Source organism: Chanodichthys erythropterus, chromosome 1 (genome assembly GCF_024489055.1).
Source record: "Chanodichthys erythropterus isolate Z2021 chromosome 1, ASM2448905v1, whole genome shotgun sequence".
NCBI lineage: Eukaryota > Metazoa > Chordata > Actinopteri > Cypriniformes > Xenocyprididae > Chanodichthys > Chanodichthys erythropterus.
The window spans coordinates 893,055-905,152 of NC_090221.1; the positions used below are offsets into that span (position 1 = coordinate 893,055).

The 12,098-nt window shown below is 41.7% G+C and overlaps 1 protein-coding gene across 1 annotated transcript in view; it reads right to left on the minus strand.

Moving 5' to 3' along the window:
• The window catches only part of LOC137019234 (NACHT, LRR and PYD domains-containing protein 12-like), a 92,962-nt gene that overhangs the window by 18,838 nt on the left and 62,026 nt on the right, over nt 1–12,098 (minus strand). The window contains exons 15-16 of the mRNA XM_067384484.1: nt 2,605–2,778; nt 2,337–2,510 (exon numbers count right to left, since the gene is read on the minus strand). Of these exons, the coding sequence (XP_067240585.1) occupies nt 2,337–2,510; nt 2,605–2,778 (348 nt within the window). The remainder of the gene's footprint in view (nt 1–2,336; nt 2,511–2,604; nt 2,779–12,098) is intronic.

Sequence of the window (12,098 nt, forward strand, 5' to 3'; positions counted from 1 at the left end):
ATTGCTCTATGGTATGGCTCCCCGGTTGGCAAGCCCATGTATTTCCCAACCCTGTTGGTGCTTTCTTCAACCTGCTTAGGTTGGATCCTCTGCAGGGACCTTCCATATGTATTACTGCCCTCTGGCGAGTCAGCATGTGCATCTCCTCCTGTTACCTCCCTACGGTCTTTCCTAAGGTCTTCCCTTTCCAGTTGGATCAGGCATGCTTTGCCAGTGTTAGTGGGGGGGTTCTGCTTGCTTCCTATAGACCTACAGCATTGGGCATGGTTAGCAATGCAAATCTCACTCGCCAATGTCCATTGGCTGATTCTGTTAACACACCAAGGTGATAGGGCTCTCAGGTAAGATCATCATGAATTCCTCAATCACTGATGTAACATCTCCATTCCTTCCTTCAGGGAACGGGGTTCCATTAGTAATCTAGACATTTACACTGCTGCACCCCCATACCATGACAGATGTTTGCTGGATGGTCCCTTTCATCTTTGGGACTGAGAACTCAATGTCCATTGTTTTCCAAAAACAGGCTAAAACGTGGGCTCATCTGACCACAGTACACATTTCCACTGTCTTTAAGACCATCTGAGATTAACTCAGGCCCAGAACTCTGCAGCATTTCTGCCTAAAACTGATGTATAGATTTCTCCTTGTGTAAGAGAGATTCAAGTTGCATTTGTTGATGTTAAGTGTTAAGTGTATCACTGTGTTAAGTGATAACGGTTTTCCAAAGTACTCCCAAGCCTATGTGGCTATATTTAACACAGAAAACAGGGGGAAAAACCCTGAAACTCTATGTAAACTTGCCTTAAAGACATGAAAAATATATCTATAGAAAGAAAAATGTCTACTTTTAAATGAAACAATTAAAGGGGCGTTTACTACTTTAGAGATGACATCGTCAACTTCATCACTGTAGCCGAAAATACAGAAAACATTAGTTTATCAATTAATTATTAAAATGTTACAGTTGTCTCCTTGATTTTTTTCCTTGACACATTCATAATCACTACTTTTGCCTGTGTGCTGTGGCAAGCTTTATGTGTGTACTTGAATGCTCCTTTAAGGCTATGTACATTTACATTTTACATTTATTCATTTGGCAGATGCTTTTATCCAAAGCGACTTACAAGTGAGGAATACAACAAGCAAGTCGTCATGACGAGGCAAGTAAACACAAGAAGTGCTCACAATACAAGTTTTAGGCAGTTTTCAGAGTATTATAATCTACAACAGAGAGGGATAAAAGGAAGTGAAAGGATAGGTATAGGATGTTTTTTCTTTGTTTAGGATGAGGACAAGTGCTCACGAAAGAGATGAGTTTTCAGCTGTCTTTTGAATATTGCCAGGGATTCTGCATTCCGGATGAAGGCAGGAAGATCATTCCACCAGCAAGGGACAGTGAACGAGAATGTTCTGGAGAGTGATTTTGTGCCTCTCTGTGATGCTACCACAAGCCTTTGCTCCTTTAATGAGCGCAGGTTTCTGGTAGGAGTGTAGACTCGTAAGAGTGAGCGGAAGTAGGAGGGTGCTGAGCCTGTAGTAGATCTGTAAGCAAGCGTCAATGCCTTGAATTTGATGTGAGCAGCAAGTGGTAGCCAGTGCAGAGAGATGAAGAGAGGCGTGACGTGGGCTCTTTTGGGCTCGTTAAAGACAAGACGTGCTGCAGCGTTCTGAATCATTTGTAGAGGCTTGATTGTGCATGATGGCAATCCAGCCAGAAGAGCATTGCAGTAATCAAGCCTAGAAATTACCAGGGCCTGGACAAGAAGTTGTGTTGCATGTTCTGTTAGAAAGGGTCTGATTTTCCTGATGTTGTATTGTGCAAATCTGCATGACCAAGTGGTCTTTGCAATGTGGTCTTTGAAGGGTCAGTTGGTCATCAAGGATTACTCCAAGATATCTGGCCGACTTTGATGAAATAATTAAGGAAGTACCTAGCTGGATGCTGAAATCATCCTTTAGAGTCGGATTTGCAGGAAAGTCTTTGCCAGGTTAAGCTGCAGATGATGTTCTTTCATCCATGTCGAGATGTCCGCCAGACAACTTGAGATATGAAGGAATTAAAGGCTCTTTATTATGAGTTATGTGGTGTATTAATAAATGCGCAATTAGTCGATTAATCGCTTAAAATGTACTACTACTATTCGACCAGAAAAATCTTTAGCCTATGGCAGCCCTACTGTTAACTAATAGTATTTCTGAATCTTTCTTCAGATGGAGAAGTGCCAGAAGGTGCAGTCCTATAAATTATGTGACTTGAATCCAGTTGCCTTAAAATAAACTAAACAATAAACTGTAATCACACTGTAACAGCTGTACAGTACAATGATACTAACTGTAGTTTCTCCAGCTTGCATTGTGGGTTCATAAGGAGATCACTGAGGTTTTTCACTCCAGAGTCTCCTAGTTCATTCCTGCTTAGGTTCAGCTCTCTCAGGTGTGATGGGTTTGATTTCAGAGTTGAAGTAAGAGTAGAACAACCTTCATCTGTCAAATCACAATATCTTAACCTACATTAGAATAAATGAGAAAAACAAACTCTTTATTTTGTTTCATTCAATATAAAAACACTTTTTTTCTTTCTTATATGTGAATATTACTGACCTCAGTCTCTCCAGTTTACAGCGTGAATCCTTCAGTCCGTCACATAAATGCTTCACTGCTGTGTTTTTTAGTTCATTCACACTGAGGTCCAGCTCTCTCAGGTGTAATGGGTTTGATTTCAGAGCTGAAGTCAGGATGAGACACTGTTTCTCTTTAATACTGCATTCACTCAGACTGAAGACAGAAAGAGAAAAGAAAGTAACTAAAATCTATAATGAACATCTTACTAAAGAACTACAGCAGGCATATAGTGTGTCATTTAGTCTACAGTTCCCATAATCACACTAGTTCTGCTTGCTGGAAACTGTTGTTTTTTTTCTTTCATTTTTAAACATTTTTTAAATTTCTTTTGTTTATTGTAGCAGCAGATGCAATCATCATGTTTTCAGGCCATTTGAAGTTTGATTTTGTTTTGACGTGAAATAAATTGTTTACTTACTTTTAAATTTGTCTTCCCATTAATGCCATCATCTTCATTCAGGCCAATGAGAATGCGCACAAAAACAAGAGGCGGGATTTATCACTGGAACCAATCATATCCAATCATAACCGATCATATCCAATCAAAGCGCAATGTGACTCTCACATGACGTTTCCCTATTCATTCTCAACTACCCCCTACTAAACCCAGCGAATGCTTTAGGGGTTCTGTTTTAAATCAATGAAGACCATGAAGACAATTAAATCAAGCCTCCTGCTGTAACTTGACCTGTGGGTGTTGCTGTTGGACACTTACTTTAAAAAGTGTAAAAGTCACTAATTTTTTTAATGTCACATTTTATAATATTTGCATTGTTTTATTTAGAGATGCACCTATACAACAATTTTGGCCGATACTGATAACTGATAATTCTTTACATTTTAAACCCGATAACCGATATATTGGCCAACAAATCTAAATCCAAATTTTGATATACTTTGAGAACCTTACAAAGAAAAGGCTCACCCTTAAAAGCAATGTCCCAAACACTTCAACATAAATGAAACATATACAATACAGTAGCCTAGTTTGAATCAGTGTAAGATACCCTAACTTTTAAAAATAATTTTACACTCCTATGGCCAACTTTCTTTACATAAAAAAAATTAGTAAAACAATAAAGTTTCATTTTGTTAGTATTAATTAACATCAACAATGAATGAACAATATTTCTACAGGATTTATTAATCTTAATGTTGCTCAACATTTTCTAAGATTTTTAAGATCCAGACTTGTATCTGTTAAAGGGTTAGTTCACCCAAAAATGAAAATTATGTCATTGATGACTCACCCTCATGTTGTTCCAAACCCGTAAGACCTCAGTTCATCTTCGGAACACAGTTTAAGATATTTTAGATGTAGTCTGAGAGCTTTCTGTCCCTCCATTGAAAATGTATGTATGGTATACTGTCCATGTCCAGAAAGGTAATAATAACATCATCAAAGTAGTCCATGTGACATCAGTGGGTTAGTTAAAAATTTTTGAAGCATCGAAAATACATTTTGGTCCAAAAATAACAAAAACTATGACTTTATTCAGCATTGTCTTCTCTTCCAAGTCTGTTGTCAATCCGTGTTCACGACTCCGCAGTGACGCTGCTGACGTAAGACGCTGCTGACGTGTTATCTGGTGCGCCTGAGCTTCATTTACAGTCTGAGGGAGACGCACGCTGTAAACAAAACAACCTTTGCAAATATGTTTAAGGATTTCGACACAGAGGAAGACTTGCATTTTTTTGCTCAGCCATATTTATTTGAACCCGAATACACGGACAAAGAACTAAGAGCAATGGAAGAAGCTCCTACACAGCAGCAACTGCTGTCACAAGCTTGTGAACGCGGATTGACAACAGACCCGGAAGAGAATACAATGCTGAATAAAGTCATAGTTTTTGTTATTTCTGGACCAAAATGTATTTTCAATGCTTCAAAAAATTCTAACTAACTCACTGATGTCACATGGACTACTTTGATGATGTTTTTATTACCTATCTGGACATGGACAGTATACCGTACATACATTTTAAATGGAGGGGCAGAAAGCTCTCGGACTAAATCTAAAATAGCTTAAACTGTGATCCGAAGATGAACGCGGTCTTACGGGTTTGGAATGAAATGAGGGTGAGTCATTAATGACATAATTTTCATTTTTGGGTGAACTAACCCTGCATTGTGAACTAACATGAACACAAATATCCAAAGCGACTTACATTGCATTATACTATACATTTGTATCCGAGTATGTGCAATCCCTGGGATCGCACCCATGACCTTGGCATTGCTAGTGCCATGCTCTAACCACTGAGCTACAGGAAAGCTAATGTAATATAAACAAATGTAAAATAGCACTGTATATTCTTCACTGTATAAATTAAATACATATTAATCCTTTATTGCAACAGACTTTATTGTGATTAATCTTTTAATTTGTTTTTGTATACATTTTAATATTTTTGTAAGTTTAAATATGAGATCTCCTTTACTAAGACAGGACTCTTATTTTGACGGGTGTTCTCGTTTACAGTCTTAGGAGAGCACGCAGTTCTTCAGAGTTATTTGGAGATTTAAAGTCTGTTTATTAAGCATCCCCCCAAAAGGCATATGATCTGTATGTATTTGTTAATTGTTAGTTGTAATAAGTGTTTTGAGTAATTTGCTGTATATTGATGATAATGCAATGGAGAGAGAGAGAGAGTGTTTAATGTGCATTTCTTGTGCTCTGAAATGTTTAGCTTTTGTGGCGATTTGTTTAGAGTGAAAACGGAAGCGATAAACTTTATAAAATATCAGTAAAGGTTTGGTCATCATTTGGAAGGGGTCCGCTACATTTATGATACAAAAGTTATTTAGTCAAGAATAGTGTGTGATCTTTTATTTGATTAACATTAAAGCGCAGACAGCAGTCCTACAATTATGAAGCTCATTATAGCTTCATATAGCCTCATTATTATAAAGCTCAGTTCTTTCACGCAGTTAATTTATAAACCATCTGTTTGCTATATCGGCCTTTTTCCTGCTACAGCCGATATGTTGATGGTTGTAAACGGAGCAAAAATCGACCGATAAATATCGGTGACGATACATCAGTGCATGCCTAATATTTTCAAATAACATTGTTGTTTGAGTTGCATGCGCTAAAGCTGAAGAGAATAAAGCAATAGTGTATACAATTATAATGTTATGTATACGACAGTCCCAATCATAGCTTTTAATGTTTTGCATTGCATTTGAGCATGCCAGCTGAAGCTGAAGAACTCAATGAACACCGGGAAACTGAAGAGCTTTTCTAGCAGGTTAGAAAACGCCACAGTTACTGACCCCTTCCAGAACCCAGCATAAACTTCAGCAACCCGGCGCACCTCAGCACAGAGAAGGGAGTGAACTTACACTGAGAGAGTCTACTGCTGTTCCACATGACCCATTCAGTAAGACTGGGATAACACTGGGAAAGCGTGCCTGGGGGGAACGCTGCGGAGACCAGAGCAGACTCTGCCAAGGGAAAGACACGGGTTCACCGTAAGGTGGTTACCGTGGAGAAATACACAAATGGGAGCTCCGTAGGGGTCACAACATATGGCACCCAGTCAAGCACAGGCGAGTAACGAGCGCTTGACCTAGCAATAGACACTCCGCAATGTCCGAGCCGCAGGGGGTGGTGGGGGAACTCTATAGGGTTCACCAGACGGGGAACTCGCTGGAGCAATGGACGCACGTATCCGGCCCAGAGGGCGGGAGTGATGTTGCAAGCTGACAACTGGCAATAGGCTGTGTCCGGAGAGGCAAACAGATCTGTGCGGCTCCAAAACGCTGTCAAATCAGCTGGACCACCTGGGGATGGAGTCTCCATGCAAGCCTGTTGTACGTGGCTCCCCACCTGGTGGTGGAAGCATCTGTTGAGATCACAGCATGCCTGGGACACTGTCCGCATGAATGAAGGGTCCAACCACTGAGTGAGGGTATGACGGCAGCTCGTTGTGATGACCTCACGGAACGTGCCACGTTGCCACACCCATCTCGGGGCTCGGCCGTGAAGCCAGTGCTGAAGCAGCCTCATATGAAGCAATCCGAGCAGCGCGGCTGCGGATGTCACATGCCCCAGGAGCATCTGAAACTGTTTCAGTGGGGCCAACACTGACGAACACCATCGACCCTCGAACACAAACCGTAGAAAGGGTCTAGTGTTGAGGCAGAATCGAGACATGAAAGTACAAGTCCTTCAAGTTAATGGCTGCAAACCAATCTTGGGGAGCATCTTGAACGGCAGCCTGTGAAGGGACCGATTCAAGACTCACAGATCCAAGGTTGGCCGTAACCAACTGCCTTTCTTGGGTACAATGAAGTAGGGGCTGTAGAACCCTGACTTCATATTGGCTGGAGGGACCGTCTCTATTGTGTCCTTCGCCAGGAGGACAATAATATGACAATAATAAAGACCTTAAAGGGATAGTTCACCCAAAAATGAAAATTTGATGTTTATCTGCTTACCCCCAGTGCATCCAAGATGTAGGTGACCTTGTTTCTTTAGTCGAACGCAAATTATGATTTTTAACTCCAACCGTTGCCGTCTGTCAGTCAAATAATAGCAGTGGATGGGAACTTCAACTATAACAGTAAATAAAACTTGCTTAGACAAATCCAAATTAAACCCTGTGGCTCGTGACGGCACATTGATGTCCTAAGACACGAAACGATCGGTTTGTGCGAGAAACCAAACAGTATTTATATCATTTTTTACCTCTAATACACCACTATGTCCAACTTCGTTCAGCTTCCGGTTAGTGAGGTCAAAAACGCGTTCATTTTTGGGTGAACTATCCCTTTAACCTGTTAACCTGCAACAGGTATAAATAGCTCAAAGTTTTGAAAAGTTATTCAGAATCAGAATCAGAAAGAGCTTTATTGCCAGGTATGTTTACACATACTAGGAATTTGTTTTAGTGACAGAAGCTCCACAGTGCAACAGAGTGACAGCGACAAGACAAGACACATAATAAAAATAATAAAATACAAATTTACAAGATAGACAAAGTGCAAAAAAAAGCAAAAAACAATATATAATATAGACAATTTGTATGTACAGTTATGTGTGAAAATGTGAAATATAAATAAGTGTTTTAAGTAAATAATGTGTAATAGTGTTGTGTGTTCTGTGTTTGTCAAGTGTTCATGAGATGGATTGCCTGAGGGAAGAAACTGTTCCTGTGTCTGGTCGTTCTGGTGTTCAGGGCTCTGTAGCGTCGACCAGATGGCAACAGTTCAAAGAGGGAGTGTGTTGGATGTGAGGGGTCCAGAGTGATCTTCTTTGCCCTTTTTCTCACTCTGGATAAGTACAGTTCTTGGAGAGTGGGGAGGGTTGTACCAATGATTCGCTCAGCAGACCGGACTACCCTCTGTAGTCTTCTGAGGTCAGATTTGGTAGCTGAGCTGAACCAGATGGTAATTGAAGTGCAGAGGATGGATTCAATGATGGCAGAGTAGAACTGTTTCAGCAGCTCCTGTGGTAGGTTGAACTTCCTCAGCTGGCAAAGGAAGTACAACCTCTACTGGGCCTTTTTCACAATGGACTCGATGTGGTTGTCCCACTTCAGGTCCTGGGAGATTGTGGTGCCGAGGAACCTGAATGACTCCACTGCAGTCACAGTGCTGTTCATAATGGTGAGTGGGGGGAGAGCAGGGGGGTTTCTCCTGAAGTCCACGATCATCTCCACTGTCTTGAGCGTGTTGAGCTCCAGGTTGTTAAGACTGCACCAGACAGCCAGCTGTTCAACCTCCAGTCTGTAAGCAGACTCGTCACCGTCCTGGATGAAGCCGATCAGTGTGGTGTCATCCGCAAACTTCAGAAGCTTGACAGAGGGGTCTTTAGAGGTGCAGTCTTTGGTGTACAGGGAGAAGAGCAGTGGGGAGAGGACACAGCCCTGAGGGGCGCCGGTGCTGATGGTGCGGGTGCTGGATGAGAATTTTCCCAGCCTCACTAGCTGCTGCCTGTCTGTCAGGAAGCTGCTGATCCACTGACAGACAGAGGTGGGCACGGAGAGCTGAGTTAGTTTGGGCTGGAGGAGTGATGGGACAATGGTGTTAAAAGCAGAGCTGAAGTCCACAAACAGGATCCTCACATAAGTCCCTGGTCTGTCCAGATGCTGGAGAACATAATGCAGTCCCATATTGACTGCATCATCCACAGACCTGTTTGCTCTGTAAGCAAACTGCAGTGGGTCCAGTAAGGGTCCAGTGATGTCCTTCAGATAAGCCAGAACCAGTCTTTCAAATGACTTCATGGCCACAGACGTTAGAGCCACAGGTCTGTAGTCATTAAGACCAGTAATTTTGTGTTTCTTTGGGACGGGGATGATGGTGGAGCGTTTGAAGCAGGAGGGGACTTCGCACAGCTCCAGTGACCTGTTGAAGATCTGTGTGAAGATGGGGGCCAGCTGGTCAGCGCAGGTTTTCAGACAGGCTGGTGAAACGCTGTCTGGGCCTGGTGCCTTTCTTCTCTTGTTCTTTCTGAAGACCTGGCGCATGTCATCTTCACTAAACTGAAGTGGAGGAGTGGGGGAGAGGGGGGTTGTTGGAGGTGTGAATGGTGATTTTTCAAACCTGCAATAGAACTCGTTTAGGTCGTCTGCCAGTCGTTGATTCACCACAGAGCAGGGGATGGTGTTTTGTAGTTGGTGATGTCTTTCAGACCTTTCCACACTGAAGCTGTGTCATTAGAAGAGAACTGATTCCAAAGCTTATCAGAATAATTCCTCTTTGCCACTCTAATCTCCTTTTCCAGTGTGTATTTGGCCTGTATGTACAAGACTCTGTCCCCATTTCTGCGAGCATCTTCTTTGGCCTGACGGAGCTGGCTGAGTTTTGCAGTGAAACAGGGTTTGTCATTGTTGTAGGTTAAATGAGTCTTTGTAGGAATGCACAAATCCTCACAGAAACTGATATATGAAGTTACAGTCTCTGTGAGCTCGTCCAGATCGGTGGCAGCAGCTTCAAAAACACTCCAATCAGTCCACCTCTGTTTCGGTGGTCCATCTCTTTACAGTCTTTGCTACAGGTTTAGCTGATTTCAGTTTCTGCCTGTAGGTCGGTATGAGATGAACTAGACAGTGATCAGAGAGCCCCAAAGCTGCCCGTGGGACAGAGTGATATGCATCCTTTATTGCTGTGTAACAGTGATCCAGTGTATTACTGTCTCTGGTGGGACAAGTAACATGCTGTCTGTATTTAGGCAGTTCACGTGAGACAATAACTTTATTAAAGTCCCTGAGAATGATTAGAACAGAGTCCGGGTGCTGTTGCTCGCTCTCTGTGATCATATCAGCGAGCATCTGTAAAGCCGAGCTCACGTGCGCTTGCGGAGGAATGTAGACGCTCACCAGAATGAACGAGCAAAACTCCCGCGGCGAATAGAACGGCTTGCAGTTAATGAAGAGTGTTTCAAGATCTGGACAGCACATCTTCTTTAACACTGTTACATCTGAACACCACCTTTCGTCAATGTAGAAGCACGTCCCGCCGCCGCGTGATTTCCCCGTTGATTCTGCGTCGCGATCTGATCTAAACAGCTGAAAGCCCGGCAGACTTAACACGCTGTCCGGAATGGTGTCGTTCAGCCAGGTTTCCGTGAAGCACAGAGCAGCCGAGTTCGAGAAATCCTTATTTGTCCGGGAGAGCAGAAGGAGTGCATCCGTTTTGTTGGGCAGAGAGCGGAGATTCGCCAGATGGATGCTAGGCAGCGGCGTTCTTAATCTGCACTGTCTGAGCTTCACGAGGGCGCCGGTGCGCTTCCCCTGTCTGCGCGTCCTGAAGCGTCTAAACAGTGCTGCTGCTCCGCCGACTACAACATTCAGAAAAACGTCTGAATAATCGAAATCTGGTAAAAGATTTTGTGGCGTGTACTGCCGAATGTTCAGCAGTTCATCCCTGGTAAAACTGATGGTGTTTGAAAAACAAAAAACAGGAAAAACTAACAAAAACAGTACAAACACTGAAGAGCTAAGCACTGTGGCTGCCATGCACGGCGCCATCTTGGATATGTCTTAGAAATGTATTTATATGAAATATCTTGATGGAAATAAAAGTGAAGTTGGCTTTTTAGCAATCTAGACATGTCTGAAGCCACATGTCTGACCATGTTATATTTCAAATCTGAAGATAAGTTCAAAACTCTGAGGGTGTGTCTCAATCAGTTCCCTAGCTCCCGAGCTCGTGAATCAGTATATCGTGTACACGAATTCGGGCACTGGTAAGGACAGTAAAAGATGCTGGTTCACTACACATTGGGACACTTATGACTATTTCCGGCGACATGACAACGTCCTCATTGTACAACATCACTACTGGTATTTATGAACAATAACAGAGCTGATATTTTCTGACATTACTTGTAATGTTATTTAAACTACATTAAGATTAATTATTTGCTTGTTACTTATACGTGCAACATTTCAGCCGTGAATAAATTATAAGTGTTAACTAGATTATGTTCATTACCTGTCTAGCGATGTATGTTTATGCTGAAATATAATAAAATAACGGTTTGTATTTTTAAAAAACATCTATCGCGTATCGTTATGTGTAGTGAGTTGGCTCACGTGATTCAAGTTTCGCGCTTCAGAACTTCTGTTAAGGGAGCATAGTGAGCATCGATGCTCCCTGGTTTTCACGGTGCATTGTGGGACTTTTCAGGGAGCGAACGTTTCAGTGCCCTGGAAGGATTCTGCGAATGAGACATCCCTTAAAATGGCCGACTCCCTGGTCAGTGCCCTGACTACTGAACTAGGGAGCTGATTGAGACACAGGGTGAGTTTTATTAAATGTTTTTCAAGACCATGTCATGTGATTTTATTTAGAAAAGACTCTAAAATGTTAACTGATGTTTATTGTCATCTATTCAAATGTATTGTCTATATTGTTTTGTGGTGCTAACTGCCCCATTCAGTTTCAGTCTCCCCTGAACACATTCACACCTCTCCGGCCTGCTTATGGCTCTAATTATTCTTTTCTTTTGTCTATATTATAATTAAATTGATGTTCTATTCAAGATGATTTAATCCCTCATTTCTTTCACAAAACGTTTCACTTCACCTTCTTTGAAACTGTATCTAATGCCCTTCTTGAAAAAAAGAAAAAAAAAATCAGTGAGCTGTACAATTCAAAATTATTTATTTGCATTAGCTCAGAACAGGTGCATCTCTGGGCTTGTTAGCATGTTAGCTTAGCACACCAACAAAACATAAAAATGTATAAGATTAAAACCACGTTTTTGCTACAAGCGCACAAGTCGAGTGTTTTAAATAACCTTCTGTGATGTGATGTGGCTTCGGATCAAAAATCAGACAGAAAATATATCATTTTAGGCTATTCTGCACAATGAGAAAAGCTCGATTGGCATTGCATTATAAATATAATCGGTAACACTTTATTTTAAGGGTCCAGAATAATGCATTAGTTAAGCATTAATTAATGATTAACTTGTTCACAATTAAGCATTAGTTAAGAATGAACACACTAGTAATTA